Genomic DNA, 16,438 nt, shown 5'->3' on the forward strand with positions numbered 1-16,438 from the left:
AACATCTGACCTCTTAGTGCTGCAATGTACTACTGGCACAACTTAAACAGAGAGATAAGCACAGCCTCAGATACTTTCCACATTTTATTTACATTTGAAGACTAATTTTATTCTCAATCACATATCCATACACCTATTTTCCTTTTTTGTTTTGCTTCACTAAAACTTAAATGCATGGTTTATTAGAACAAAGACTGTAAACAAATATTTGCAATGTCCATTACATGTAACACACAGGAGCCGCTTAAAAGAAAATCATTTCCCCATTTTATAAATACAAGTATCAAAACAATCCTGACCGTATTCTGTGACACTACTAGCAGTCAGCACCCACACCTTTGCAAAAATTAAACAAGTTGAGCAATGGTATTTGCAGTACCTGCTACTGAAACAATTTTATCTGCAGCTCTTTTACTAAAGCAAGATGGATAAAGCATGCCATTTGTATTTTTTCTTCTTGAGAAAAGGTTTTCTGAAACATTATTCCACAGCAACCTGACACTTCCTGTCATGCTTTCGTCTTGAAACACCGGAGCTCCAATTTTAGGCTACTTCAGGTTTATGCTTAAAATTATAGTGCCTTGGTAAAGAGGAAAAGTAATTGTGCTGCCTTTTTTTTTTCTCTGATTGTGCCTGAAAACATATGGGGCATACATATACATATATATATTCTTTCAAATGTCCAGATCACGTACACCAGCAGAAACTCTTAATGTGTGGGTGGTTTGCATTGTGAGATTGAATCAAGACATTAAACATAAGTAGAAGTTGTTTAAGACAAGTTTGGGATTCAGCTAAAATTAATTGTTATAAGTTTGTCCTTCTGGAGGTTGTGGAAGCTTCATATTTTCTTTGGACATCATTAGACGCCTTAGCTCTTGAAGTACAACTTTAATGCTATAAGAATTTTGCCATTTTGCTAACACTGGTATGCTTCGTGCATCCACCTGTAAGGAAAGAAAGTGCACATTTAAGTAGGGCACGTAAAATAACCAATTCCATAACTGTGGTAGCATGCTTGCATTGAGTTTTCAGACAACCTAAACACCAGCCACCTGCTCTTATGACCTGGTGCTAACACCAGCTGCACTAGTACATAAGTGGTAGGAATGAGGCCTTAATTATCACTGTGACTCATCATAAACCACCATGGATACAAATGTCAAGGATGAGAATTTGTGGCTCCTTTTGAAGATTTTTTAGGTTTTATAGCTATTCAGGGAAAGTTTTCAAAACATATGGCATCTCCTGCTAAACAGTTCAAGAGGAGGAAGGCAGGTGAAAATAATGTTTTGTCCTATCTCAGGGATAGGTTAATAAAAACTGACCATTTTGGCTTAGCAACATAGTCAAATGTAAATGTCAGCATGCATCAACTAATTAATTATTGGATAGTGCGGCAGTGATTTAACCTCTCTATTCATTCATCGTTTTAAAAAAACAGGCCAACTATTCTGTCTCTTATGAATAATTTGTATTTGGATAAAATTCAAGGAACTTAGAATAGACACTTGCAGCTGTTGGAATTTAAAACAGAAACTATTGCGATGAATCAGCAAGATAACAAAGAATACTGTTTCTTTAATAAGTAAAGAATACATGCACCCCTAAAGGCCATGGAAAAATAAGGTCCGGGATATACAACAGTCAAGATCTCACAGTACTTCCACAGTGAATTTTTACACTATAGGACATTCTATAGAGGGTGGCTAGCCACTGGCCACCAAGTAAATTTCTGCCGCTCTCCCCCACACTGCCAAGTCCCTAATTAAAAATAAAAATAAATGTGACAAGGGACTGTGGAGCCTACCCCAGCAGTCTCACAGTAGTTTCAATCATCTGATGAGCAGGGAAGGGGCATTAGAGCCCTTTCTCAATCTGATGGCACAAGTCAGACCCACATGAGCAGTGGGCCCTGTACATTTGTGCATGTGAGTGAGCCACACCACCTGCTGACATGTGAGTGAGCCACACCACCTGCTGACATTCAGCCTCCAAGAGCAAATTTAGACATTGGATGATACACACACACCCCAAAAAATGTTAGCCACCCCTGATCTATACAGAATATTTTAGAGCTAGGTCACAGTTCTTCCTAACAAAATTCCAATATAACTTTAAGTTTGTTTGAGATTCATCAGTTCAGTTTTTACCTGACTGTTCCCTAGCAACCTACTTGCAATTCTACAGCTCCCATTTAATGGATTTTCAGTCCATCACACTGAAATCAATGGCCTACTCAACTGGGGGGGAAACCAACTCAACTGATACAGAGCAAGCAGAGACCACAGATGTGCTGTTGCTTTGAATTTATTCCTGTACTTGACTGAGACTCAAAGAGTCATTTTCACTGGGCAACTTCTGCAGCTTTAGTTGGATTGATCATAATAGAAACACGGGAGCTAAAAAGACTAAGTTTGTAAAATTTAATTATTTAGCATAACAGCAAAAGCAAACTATACTGTAATTGATGAACAGGTTTCCTTTAATTTGCAGTACTCCAAATTATGGCTCCAATTGTAGAATTTTAATATATGGACCCAAGGCATGCCAAACATTACACATTTCCTAGATGAATCTCCTACACAGAGAAAGAGATTTGTGGCTTTGGCACATTCCTATACACAAAATGTTTACTAATGTAAGAAGTTGATTATGTTGGCAGTCACAATTTTTAAAAATTGCTTTCCATTCCTTTAACTATTTCACACCACATAAAATTGATTACGCCTCTTTTTTTTTACTGTGATTTTATAACTTTGGTATGGATCCAGACTTGGTCAGAATAGACCCCACTGAGATCAATGGGGCTTAGTAATCATGACAAACTTAAGTTTCACTGATTTCAATGGGTCTGCTCTAAAAATGACTAAATGTAGATGCAACCCCTTGTCCGTAGGTACCACCAAGACATAATATGACAGCACAATTTACAAATTAATGTGTTAATTGAGGGCATATAAGAGCAGAAGAACATACAACTTTGGGAGATTAAAAATCCTTGCTTTTCTGCAAAAGATAAACTGGCTTGATCATCTTGCATTCCATCTTACCATTCCATTGGAATTATTTATTCCATTCATATTAATTTTAGTTACGAATCTAACTGTTGGAGGTGCTTCTGGATATTTAGGCCCACACTCTACTTTCAAGCTGTATATTCTGTTTTCATAATTTGTCTAGTAAACAGAGGAGGGAAAAAAGAATTAATCATACTGAAAGCTAATATGCATTCCAAATAACAATACTGAAACAAAGTCAGTCATCCCCATCTCAAGGATCGTGTGCAGAGCTGTTTCAAAATTGGCTGACCAATTTTGCTGACCAGTTGTTTGGCAGGAAAGAGGGGTAGCAGGTGAATTCAGCTTCCTGCTCTCTCCTAACAGCTAACTGGTGACATTTTAGTATTTTTTGAAGGGCTCCATGCATGCATAGCTGAAGAGCATGGCTTGTATATATCCCCACTTCTCCAGCCATCTAGAGATACGTACATAATACTAGCAGGATTGGGACAAATAAGTATCTTATAATACTAAAGCAACAAAGGAACTTCAATTTAACTAAGGCTTAGCAAGAAGAAACTGGTGTTATCATTTCATGGCAGATTTCCCTCCTTCACCTGGTAACCATTATTTCAAGTTTCTTGCCTAAAGATTTTTATAAAATGGAAAACCCAGGTGTATCTTCCCCTTAATACTCACAAAACAGCCCAACCTCAATGCCACCATCATTCAAAGGATCAATTTTTAATAGAGAAACTGTAAGAAATATATACATGTAAAGGCAGATGCAAGGTGGCAGAAGGCAGCCAACAACCTCAAACAGAACTTTGCAACAAACCAAAATTGAGAAGAAGGAAGCAACAGAACTTAGGATAGGCTTCTGCATCTAATAATACCCTGCTTGAATGTAGTTGCTGAGAGACAGAGGAAGGTCATCACGCTTGCTTTCCGAACTGAACTGTGCTTGAGTAAAGAAGCCCAATACCCATAATAGTGGAAAGACCTTCCACAAAACATCACCTTTGTAATTAAAAAGCTTCTTCACTTTCACATATGAGAAACTATCTCCTCCTACTTTCCACATGTGTTGCAGTAGCCTTGTGCACCCTGGGCCTGTATATACATACCTACTTCACAACGACCCCACTCAAGGCATCTCCCTGATCTGAAATACAATGTTGGTTCCTTCACAACACCTGTCAGCCCTAAAAACAATATTTAACTCTTTTATTATTTCACTGAGTAAAGTGGCTTATCTATTAAAATTAAAATTATGTTCCAGTTTATTAGTCACTGAAGAATCTGAATTGTGTACTATATGGCATTGTCAAAACTACCTTATGACTCATTCAGATCTCAGTGTGGATAAAGTACTCAAATTACTGAACACTCCGAACAAATATGCATGTATCAAATTAATCTGGGAAAATTGTGACCAGGGGTCACTCTAGTAATCAGACAGTGCAATTTCATCTTGATTGCTTAAAGACTAAAACAACCAGCAGTAGCAGCAAAACAGACGTGTGAGAGGCTGCAGGAGGAATGGAAGAATGAGGAAGTCCTGCTGGGCAAGTATTCCACGCACAGACAGGCACAACTGGGTATAATTCATAAATGGTAGTTTTGTTGTGGGTTCTATTATGGTTGCATTTGAATTTTTATAGGTCACCTTGAAGGCTTCGCAGTAGGAAGGTGACACAAAACTGTTTAAATGAAACCGCCTAGGTTTTTTTTTGCCCGGGGGGGTGGGGGACGACACTATATAGATTTGAGAATTCCTTTCATGAATGTTCTACATTGGGGTGGAGAACATCTCTCATGAGCAACCTTGAGAGGCAGGCAACATGCCAGTAGTGCATGCAGCCAGATGCAAAACTGAGTGGGAAGGTAGGCTAAAGTCAGTAGAGCAGTGGTTGTGACTCGTTACCCCTTTCAGCAGATTACATTTCAGCCATGCAAAAGTCAGCTTTCTACACACCAAAACACATACCTCTATCCAAGCAAGCAAGAGCCATTATCACAATTTAAACATACACCCCCCCCCCAGGCAACAGCACGTGAGAAGCACACAAGAAGTGTTGGTGAGAGGTGTGGATAAGGGAGGGTCCCAAGGTCCAGAGGGTCTTGGAGGGCCTGAGATTCACTACCACTGCTCAAAAACCTACTGGGCTCAGTGCTCATCCAAACTAACTAAATTAAAACCTTTCCCTATCCTATAGATGCAGTATCCCTTCATCTTCAGAGAAGACAGAAGCTGCCCACAGCATTTTAGTATATAATTTCCCATCACTTAACCAGACTGCTTCTTACCATTTAGCTAGATTTAGCCTGAGTTCCAGGAATATTTACTATTCCTTCTGCAACACTGACCAGAACACCCTCAAATCCTATCGTTGCTGGGATCCCCTTTTCTCAGAAAAGACAGATTTGCCTAAGCTTTAACTACCGTGTCAAAGATGTTTAAGTAAGCACAGTGACAGGTCAGTTTTGGGGAAACAGAACTAGAATTGCCTTGCCCTAGCTGCTCTCAGTCTCTGTATATAAAAAATTAATGCAACTAAATGCAACTAATATAACAAATTCAAATTGATACTAACTTTAGGACATTCAGTATGTGTGATGCTGAAGCAGAAAAAAGTATTGATGCTGCTCCACAACAATGCTACTAATTTTATGACTGATCTTCAAAACTAAAATAAAAGGAAACCAGTCCTAATATTAGTACTAAATCCTCTCTATCTTTGGTCAGAATTTACTCTTGGCTTATAGCAGCTTCCTCCAATTTGCAGTTCACCATGACCTCTTCCTACTATTGTCCCATGATTTCTTGTATTTTACACCTTGGGTATGTCCCCCCCCCCCGTGCTACCTAGAGACACACATATGCACTGAAAACTATGAGGGTGAGGGGAGAAGAGTTCACTCCAATTCCCCAAGAATTGAAGAAAATGATGTGCAAGTGCCAGAAGATAAGAACATCCTAAGGAGAAACACAAGTGAAGAAGCCCTCTGTTAGCAAAACTGGCAGATTAAGTTACTGCAGGCATAACCCCATTTTCAAGGCTACCATTCTTACCAAATGGCTTAATCAGTCGCATAATCTAGCCCAGGCATCCCCAAACTGCAGCCCTCCAGATGTTTTGGCCTACAACTCCCATGATTCCTAGCTAAGAGGACCAGTGGTCAGGGATGATGGGAACTGTAGTCCAAAACATCTGGAGGGCCAAAGTTTGATGATGCCTGATCTAGCCTGTTTTCTTACTAAAGGCACCTGGGTGGGCTACCCAAAGCCAACTTCCGTGTTACCACCAGTGGTAGGTCTGAAAAACCACCGTCTCCACCATGGCTCACTAACCGAAGACCCCATCCAGTGCAGCATCTCACTGAGCTGGCTTAGCAACAGGCATTATGCTTATTTTGATGAAATGAATATAGGGGTGTGGAGAGTGTATGAACTTAACAGTGCTTAGCTTATTTTTTAGCTGCTATTTATAGATTATAAATGACATTGATTTGTTAATCATATTACTTTTGCTGTAATTGTGATGTTTACCTTATTTTTAGTTCCTGCTTTGTTAATAGTGTTTTATAGACTGTAATGGTATATTGGTTTGTTAATTATTTTATACGATAAATGCCGTACTTCTGATGTTCTATTGTGCTCTATTATGTCATTGATATTTATTGTTTGTAGGCCACTGCGATTCATTTGAATGTAAAGCGGCAAAGAAATACAATCTATCTTAACTTTGCCTATGGGCAGAAAACAATTACATCTCTGCCCAATTCCTGGACGCCCAGAATACTCCATACTATACTATACTATTATATTTTAGCAATATGTCAGCCATACAATATGCAGATACCTGATTTTCAAAGACTAATTGTGTCTGGGGTAAAGCAAGGGTAGGGGCTGCCTTTGGAGTACATGGCAAGAGGAGCCAAGCCAAAAAGCCACAGTATCCTGAAGTGAGCCAGATGTTGCAACTACTCCAACCTTCTCAAGCCAAGACACATCTGGAAGGCTAAAGTTCAAAGGGAAAGCCAGAGCAGATAGTTGGCTTATGGAAGGGGTTGATAGAAGGTAGACCATGCTTTACTAGTGGATCTTTGGCTAATTTGCAATAGACAATAGATCTCTGGCTAATTGGCAAAGGCTTCTGCCTCCTAACAGCATAAAATAAAATAAAAATACCTTTCCCACCTACAGTAGGCTGCTGAAACCTAATCAGGTATGGACTTTTGTTAAAAACTGAGCTCAGTTTAGTTCCAGTACTGAAAACAAATTTGAAAGGTTCAGAATGTTATTGGGGCATACTGAGTTCTTTATTAATGGTTGAATCGTTTTTGCACTAAGCTGTTGGGAGTAGATCCTGGGGTTATAATACAAAACAAATGAGATGTGACTAGCATGATACCAGGGTCTGCTGCCAACATGCAGGTCTTAAAGGGAAAGGAGGGGAAGATAACAGAACTCTGTGTACACTAGATATGCATGTCAATTGTCATCATCCACATCAGGTTACTTTGTTTGTTATGTCTGTACATACAAGCACACATAAAACTAAAGGAAGGCAGAATATTTGGTGCCATAAGCTCAGTGTGACTAACAGGCACACACTGAAGTGGTATATTATAAGTTAAAAACCAAAATAGAACATTTCATGTTTCTAAAGGTCCAAACTGTTTCTTGGCAGAGCTGAAATTGTTGTTTAATGAGGGATAGCTAATATCATCAATGTGTTGTCTGAATGCACACAATCGAAATATGCATCTGTGCTGGGCCACAATTGCATACTGAATATGTATTTGGAACACTTCAACTTGAGCAGGAGTCACCATGAGACACTGTCATCTGAATACAGATTTAATAGTCTTCAATAAAATGTAATAAAAATACCATTGTCCTTAATGTTACAATTATGTGGCTCACATATTGACCCCGGGCCTATAAAAAAACCATTCCACAACTTTCTACCAATGTTACCAATTGTGAAAAAGCAAGATTAGCTATAGGGCTAACTTCTGTTATAGCTTATAAGATTCCTAATTGAATTCTGATATTCCTCAATCTTTGGGCTGAATCCAATTAAGTACTCAGAATAATCCACTGAAACTGATGAGTCTACTCTTTGACTTAGTTGATTCACCCCATAGCATAACCCAGGGGTCCCCAGACTACGGCCCGGGGGCCGGATGCGGCCCAATTGGCCTGCCAATCCGGCCCGCGACGCCGCACGCCGCCCGCTCTTGCGGCGCACGGCGCGGCAGCGCTCTTCCGGGTCGGGAAAAAAGCGCCGAAAATCCTTTGTGTGCATGCGTATGGGCCTCTCCGGACCCGGAAGAGGTCATTTCTGGTGCACTTCCGGGTCGGGGGAGGCCCATACGCATGCGCACAACGGATTTTCGGCGCTTTTTCCACCCTGGAAGCGCGCCGCCGCGCCAGTAAGCGTCCGTGCGCATGCGCACGGGCGCGCACTCCACTGCCCGCCGGCCCGCACAGGCATGCGCTCCCCCGCCCTCCGGCCCGCCGCGCGATCGGCGCAGTGGGAACCGGCCCAAACGCCGGTAAGTCTGGGGACCCCTGGCATAACCCATAGCTAACAACCATGCATTGCAAATGTCTGAAACGTTCCACTAAATGAAGATGTAACTTATAGCACTGACCCTTGGTGGTCCAATAATCATGCCTGTCCACCTTGTAAGTGTCATGTCTTCGTCATCTTCGAGGCCCCAGCTTACTGTACCATCTCCTACTCCTTTCTGACCTTCTTCAAGTTCTTCCAACAAGCGAAAATTACGAGGGACTTTAACTATTTGAAAAAAGTAAAGCAATGTAAATAGCAATGTTCAAAATCACAGCTGAACTCTTGTCATGTCTTAGCATGAAGGCCTGGTTAAGCCAACTAAAAAATCCACACCTGAGAATTTATGTGTCTAACACATTTTACTGGTATACTTATTTTATTGCAACCAATGTGAAAAACAAACTTATTTCCACTTATGAAGTATCATACAACTTGGAATCTTAAATTCCTCAGCAACGTCAAATTAATTGGATGCAGATTTGATTTTCTTATGGGTCTTTTTTTTTTTAAGTGAGAGTCTAAAATAAATGATCAAATTTCATATCTGGAAGTCATATACAGCCATAATTTTCACCATTTAGTTCATCAATTTTCTGCTTCAGAAAGTAAGTTTTAATATATAGAGCTATGACAGTTACCTCAGCGTTACATCAGTAAGCACTACTCAGTCATTACTTCTCTGTGGAATACTGGTTACATTCAGACAATCCTTTATTTAAGATGAAATAAGCGGCTCTTATTTTTAGCTGTAAGTCATCTCGAGTCCCATTAAGAGGAAAAGGTGGGATATAAATAAATATATAATTATTATTATTATAGTAGTAATAAATATGAGACTTTGCCCAAACACTCAGCTTATTTGCTCCTCCCTCTGCAGCATAAGCAAACCCCAAAAAATATGGTCAATAGATTTGAAACAAACTAGAATATTAAACCATACTTTAAGTGGGTTAACTGTCTCAGCTTGTTCCAAAACTCGTAACCCTAGTTTCCGAGGGCACTATGGATCATTAGGTGCTTCCTGGTTCGATTGCTTACATTGCAAACAGATGAACAAAGGGGCTCAGTGCATGGGGCATGGGCTTGTTTGTTTAGCACTTAATTCTGCTTTTCACTGTATGTCTCACAGCAATTTACAAAAAATCAGTGATATTGTTCGTTATCTTTTATTATAAAGCAAATATCATCATCTGAACTGGTCATAGTCACACATACTGCATATTTAATAAGAATATTGTGCACACAAATTCTAATTGAGATGAACTTCAGAACTAGAAGGCATTTAAGAAATATTGCTCTTTGTAATTGTCTGACTAAACAACAGTTCAGAGCAGAAATCAGTTACTTCCCATTTCATAACAAAAATAAGAATACAGAAAAGCATTCATTTTCACGGAGGACTGGTTGTATGAAAAGGATTAGAGAAGCAAATTCACAATACACCATTTTCCTACTAATAAAAGGATGCATTTCAAAATATGATCCAAATCCACAAACTGTACTGGCAGCTCAAACGACTGTATCAGGTTACTAAAGCAGGTTACATATCTGATTCCTTGCATAGGTCAAACAATTATGCAATGCCTGCCCTAAGTTGCTTTGACCACAAGCATGCTCATGTGGCTATTTTGAGAGAGAAAAGTGCTAAGGGATTTTAACAGATAATATCTTCAAGACTTCTAAATACCAAAGATGCTAGAGATCGTAAGTGTGCATTCATTATGCTGAAATACAGCAATGGGAGACGAGTTGACCTATGCCATACTGCAGCAACGTATCCAGGATCAAAACTAGGGGGGGGGCAAGGCACAGGAGGGGAGGGGCCACAAAGTGGGAATGTGGGCGGGGCTACGGAGCCCAGGTGAAACTGACTCCGGTCTCACCTAGGCACCGCAAAGCTTTTTGCAGTGGGAGGCGCCAGGGCTCCGCTGACAGCACGCAACCAGGGCGCTCGCTCTGGCCCAACGGGCTGCCCCCGGTGCACTATGGCCAGGACCCCGGCGGAGTGTGCAGCCGTGGGCAAGAGCGGCACTGCCGGCGGGGCTGGTGGGCAGAGGCGAAGCACAGCCCAGCGGAGCATGAGTTCGGCGTTCCCGCCCGCCGTGCCCTCCAGCTTCCCGTCGCGCTCTCTGGTTCCCTGCCGCGCTTGGCCTTGCCGGAGGGCGTGACGGGGAGCTGGAGGGAGGGCGCGGCGGGCGAGAACGCCGAACTCGCGCTCCGCCGGGCTGTGCTCCCCCTCCGCCTCTGCCCACCAGCCCCACCAGCAGCACCGCTCTCGCCCACGGCTGCGCCGGCCCTGCTTCTAGGGGGGGGGCAGCTGTCGGCCCCGCACTGGGTACGCCCATGCCATACTGTGATATCACACAACCTATAAAGGAATATACTGTAGATTCCAACAAAGTAGTTGCCTTTTACAGTTACAAAAAACTGAGCAGGAAATCATAACCATGGGAAGGTTATCACTATTACTGGCCATTTTTCATTCTTAGAATAAAAGCTTCCCCACAGCACTCTGCTTCAACCAGGACTACAAATATACTTGGCTTTAAAAGAAAAAGGGAAACTAAATAAACCAGGATTTGCCCCACTATAAACAAAGCTGTAATTCCCTATGCACTCTCTCCAGGACGTATGACTAAAATCAGCTTGAGCATACACACAACCAAATGCATGCTTTACACTAGCCAATATGCAGTTTGCCCTTACACACCAAAAGATCTCCTTTCCATAAGTGCCCTGCTATAGTTTCCAGCTAAGAATGCCCAATGGTTGCCATGGAAAACAGTTTTTGAATTAGAACCCCTCACAATACAGCAGTGTATTGCAGACTAAATTTTAAAATTGCTCACATGCTGTAGCTGCTCACTACCTTTCTTTGAATATAATCATATCACCATTACCAAACGGTGAACATTTGGATAATACACAAAACATTTGTACGTATTGCTGTGCAGCCTCAGACTCACTTTCTATACAGTATTATTGTGCAAATAAGAACAGATATTTCTAAACATGCGAAACTACATTTAGCATTTGATAAAAGCCAGAACCATTTTTTTCTGCATGGCTAGCTACATGCTCATTTGACTACAAAAATGCCCCCCTTTAGACCAATAATTACCTCCCCTAATCACAGCATTAAATATTATATCCATGTGCATCATGAAAACATAGAATCATAGAGTGAAAGGTACCCAAAGGGTAATCTAGTCCAACACCCTGCAACAAGAATCTCAACTAAAGCATCCATGACAGGTGGCCATACAACTTTTGCTCAAAAACTTCCAAGGAAGGAGAGTCTACCACCTTTCAGGGTGGTCTGTTGTACTGTCAAAAAGTTCTTGATGTAAGAAAGTTATTCTTGGTGTTACGTCAGAATCCCTCTTCTTGTAACTTGAAGCCATTGGTTCAGGTCCTACCCCCCAGAGCAGGAGAAAACAAGCTTGCCCCATCTTTCCATGTGGTATCCCTTTCAATATGTGATCTCTCCTCTCAGTCTTCTCTTTTCCAGGCTAAACATACCCAACTCCCTCAACCATTCCTCATAAGGCTTAGTTTCCAGACCCTTGATAATCTTGGTGACCCTACTTTGTACACCTTCCAGTTTGTCAATATCCTTCTTAAATCAGGCACCCAGAACAGGACACGGTATTCTAGGTGTGGTCTGACCAAGGTAAAATAGAGTGGTACTATGACTGCCACTGATCTGTCCACTATACAGTGGTACCTCGGGTTAAGAACTTAATTCGTTCTGGAGGTCCGTTCTTAACCTGAGGTTAACCCGAAGTACTATTTCTGGGTTAGCAGAGTCTGTAACCTGAAGCATCTGTAACCCGAAGCGTCTGTAACCCGAGGTACTTCTTTTGCTGCTGCATCACACTGCAGACTCCTATTAAGTTTGTCGTCTACTCTACTAGGACTCCTAGATCATTTTCATATGTAAGCCAGGAGTCTCCCATCTTATATTTGTGCAGCTGCTTCTTGCTGCCTAAGTGCAGAACATGGCATTTGTCCCTACTGAAATTCATTTTGTTAATTTTGGCCCAGTTCTCTAATCTGTTAAGATTATCTTGATTCCTAATTCTGTCTTCTGTGGCTACCCCTCCCAGTTTGGTGTCATCTACAAATTGGATGAGCATCACCTCAATTCCTTCATCCAAGTCATTTATAGACATTGAACAACCCTGTGGCACCCCCCTTTTCACTTTTTCCCCAAGGTGAGGAACCATTAGTGAGCACTCTTTGGGTTCACTCAGTCAACCAGCTACAAATCCACCTAACAGTTACCTCATCCAGTCCACAATCCACCAACTTCTCTGCAAAAATATAATGGGGCACTATGTCAAAAGCCTTACTGAAATCAAGATACACTATGCCCACAGCATTCTCATGATCCACAACACTGTCAAAAAAAGAAATTAAGATTTCTCTGGCATGACTTATTTTTTAGAAACCCATGCTGAGTCTTAGTAATCACAGCATTCTTTCTTAAATTCTCACAGACCAACTCTTTACTGCTATCTGTGTCAAGCTGGCTGGTAGTTAACCAGGTCTTCTTCTCTCACATTTTTGCAGATGGGGACAACATTTGCCCACCTCCAATCTGCAGAGACCTCACCTGTTCTACAAGAATTCTTAATTATTATAGGGAGAGACTTGGAGATTACACCTGCAAGTTCTTTTAGTACCCTTGAGTGCAGCCCATCAAGCACTGGAGATTTGAATTCATTTAGTAGCTAGGTATTCCCTTGCCACTCTTTTCCTATCTTGGGCTGCAGCTCCCTCCTTGCATTGTTTATTCTGTTATCACCAGGTTGGTCATTGCTCTCCTCTTGGGTGAAGACAGTGGCAAAGTAGGTGTTGAGCAATTTTGCCTTCTCTCTGTGACCCAATAGTGTTTCTCCATCTTCTTAATGCAGAGGACCTATGCTTGCTTGTTCTTCCTTTTGCTTCGAAAATGTGACAATCACGATTCAGTAAATTAAAATAATAACCCAAAATTAGTGGATTCTCTGTGCTGAGTGTTATCTTTGAAAGGAACTTTTCCTTGCCCCAGGCAGATTCATAATGAGAGTATGAAGTGAACTCTCATCAGCTGTTTACATTTGCTGCAGAAGCTTATGGTTCCCTTAAGAGAACACAGCTTGGAAACTGTTTTTGTATGAAGTTTGATGGGAGCTATGCAAGGCAGCTTATGGTTAATGGACAAATTAAGAAAGGCATATTAGTGATGCCCAGAAACTATCTACAACACCCTAATTTTCTTGGAAATTAGGTGCAGGAAAGACCTGCACCTAAAAACAAAATTCTGGCCTGAATTGCAGCAAACTGGCAAAATTCTGAAAGTTTTGTTGTAAGTTGTAAATGTTTAATGGAAAAAATAAATTATGGATGTATCAGTTTATGTTTTGTATCTCATCAGTAAAAAATATCTGAAAGGAGTTGCTATTTAAAATACTGTGAACCTATTGTTGATTGCATTTATTAGACGAGTAAAAACAGCCAGGCAGCCATGTGTTTGGATATATAAATACCACTTATTTTGTTTTTTTCTGCATTGACACAAATAACTGAAGATCATCATGGGATCCAATACAACATCCTATATTTTGATTGTCACTCAAGAACTTCAACTTACACCAGGATGTAAAATGTATTTCCCAGTAGAACTGGTTTTGATCTTTAAACCACTAAATGGTTTGGGACCTACTGACTTAGTAACTTGTATTCTATGTCCTATCACAGAATGTTAAGATCAAACAAGTGTTCCCCCACCAGATTTGGAACTCCACCCATCCCCCATCAAACCTGACTTATGAAGGTATTTTGTGACAAATGTTAAAACAGGGCTATGCGTGGGTTTGATATTATTAAGAGGTTTTAATTTTTATTGAGTGGCTTTATTTGGCTAATTCCTATGTGGCTATAACACAATTACAATATTTAGACTAACAGATACACAAGTTTTGAATCTGAAAGAAAATGCCTTTTCAGGATATTGAATGATATGCATAGTTTCCAGGTTAAAATTATTTACAGTTTATTCAGCACAAGGTATCAACCACTGTTACAAAAACAATCACCTATTAATGGTGTTTAAATAAAAGGCTGGAATAAAGGAACAAAAAGCCAAAATTATTTAAATACCTTTACAAGTTCAGTACCTATCAGTGCTGTGAAAGATCTGGGTATGAAACATATTGCCAACAATGAAAAGGAAGATATTTACAGCCCAAGCAAGTAGACCCACAGTATATTAAAGAGAAATTATTTTCAAGTAAAATCATTGGTAACACCATCTATGATCAACAACATGCCATAATAATTTGACATGTTTAAATCTCAAATAAACTTTGTAACATAATCCATAGTATAACAGTTATGCATTTTACTTCACATTAATTGTGAATAACTGCCACCCCTGGTTCACAAGCACTTCTCAGCTGCAATATTTCCACTTCACCATTTCTATCATTTTATGAGAAGTGGGGAGAACTGAGACACAGTATTAAAAAGCTGTGGTAGGAACTAGAATAAATTGAAAGTAAGAAGGGCAGAGGAGAATTAGGAAAGTGGGGATGCTGGAAAGTGGGCAGTATACAAAAAAGGCAAGAAATAGGGTTGGGATAAACGAGGATGTAGGGAGGAAAAGAAAGAGAAAGTCAGGAAAACGGGAACTGTAAGGTCCAAGAATTAAAGGCTTTCGCTTCTCTTAACCTACTGCCTCAGCAATACGATTAAAAAAACAACAAAGTAAATTTAATACAAAGCCTCAAAACTCATCGCTAATTGCTGACCAGCAAAACCAAATTTCCTTCTGGAGTTTTGCAGGAAATACTTCAACAAGATCACAGCCGGGAAAGGAGGGAAGTGTGTCAGTAACAAAAAATCATACGCAAGATTGACCTGAAGAGCACAACGGACCTCATCAGCAAAAAGACCAAGACAAAACGCAGAACTTAATTACACCCCCCGATACACACTTTGTTTTTTGTTGAACGTATCTGTCCTGCACTCAACATCCAGGAACGCCTGCACTTCTGAGTCGGCAATATTAAAAGTCACCTAAATGCCACTGGGGTCGGCTTAGTTTCCGAAAAGAGGAGGAAATATTTATCAGTATTACGTTGCGGGGGGAGGGCGGAAGAGAGACTCAAGAAACGCCACATTTCCGTCTCACCCAAACCCAACCCGAGCGAGAGGAGGTCCGAAGACCCCGAATTCCACCTTCCCCTGAACAAAAACCAACCCCAGGAGCGGAAAGCTGCCTCTGCCTCCCCACCTTCCGGCTGCACCGCCTGCCTCTGCCAACCCCGCAGCCGTTTCCTCCCCGCATCCCTTACAGCCCCAGCGCCAACCCCCGCGGCCTCCCCGCCCTCATCTCCCGGCGCCGGAACCTTGGCCCGGCTGCGCTGGCGCCGACCGCTCTCCACAGAATGAGACACGCCGGGGACCCGCCACCGGGGTCTCCAGGGAGAGAAACCCCCTCCCCAGTGCAAGCCCCCCGCCAGCCCTTCCAACGCGGCCCCCGCCTTCCTCTCAACACAGACCTGTGGATCCGGCCATCTTGTCCAAACCCCTCCCCCACCAGCCAGGAAACACACGGGCGCCGAGCACGTGACTTCTGCCTTGCGCTCTACGTCACTTCCTGGAAACTAGCCCCGCCCCGCACTGGCGTTTGTTGCTTCTGCGCGTCGAGAGGGTGGTGGCTAAGGCGGCTGCAGTTAAGGGAAGGGAAAGACAGATAGACAGATCGACCGGGGTGGGTGGAGAGCGAGGGAAGCAGGTGGCCGCCTCTGCCCTCAGTAGAGGAGGGAAGGAGGGAGCCGGCTACGCGAAGCAATTGAC

General features: G+C 41.6%; 1 protein-coding gene across 2 annotated transcripts; it reads right to left on the bottom strand.

Annotated features, from left to right (window-relative positions):
• Positions 1 to 244: 244 nt before the first annotated feature.
• Positions 245 to 16,223, bottom strand: UBE2V2 (ubiquitin conjugating enzyme E2 V2). Of its 2 annotated transcripts, XM_035125701.2 has the most exons (5): positions 16,141 to 16,168; positions 9,229 to 9,336; positions 8,670 to 8,815; positions 3,054 to 3,179; positions 245 to 947 (listed from the first exon to the last, which is right to left on the bottom strand). In XM_035125701.2, exons 3-5 carry the CDS (start codon positions 8,712 to 8,714, stop codon positions 801 to 803), a joined length of 318 nt encoding a protein of 105 aa, XP_034981592.1. In that variant the 5' UTR covers positions 8,715 to 8,815; positions 9,229 to 9,336; positions 16,141 to 16,168; the 3' UTR covers positions 245 to 800. The 2 variants fall into 2 exon arrangements, with proteins under 2 accessions (XP_034981592.1, XP_034981591.1); XM_035125700.2 differs by lacking the exon at positions 9,229 to 9,336 and having other exon boundaries at positions 16,141 to 16,223.
• Positions 16,224 to 16,438: the final 215 nt, after the last annotated feature.

Source organism: Zootoca vivipara, chromosome 8 (assembly GCF_963506605.1).
Source record: "Zootoca vivipara chromosome 8, rZooViv1.1, whole genome shotgun sequence".
NCBI lineage: Eukaryota > Metazoa > Chordata > Lepidosauria > Squamata > Lacertidae > Zootoca > Zootoca vivipara.

Coding starts and splice junctions, on each gene's coding strand:
- UBE2V2 (XM_035125700.2), bottom strand. Junction 3,180..8,669: donor TGATTATTGGACCACCAAGG/GTCAGTGCTATA, acceptor TCTGTTTACTAG/ACAAATTATGAAAACAGAAT. Junction 948..3,053: donor TAAATAATTCCAATGGAATG/GTAAGATGGAAT, acceptor CTTTCCTTACAG/GTGGATGCACGAAGCATACC.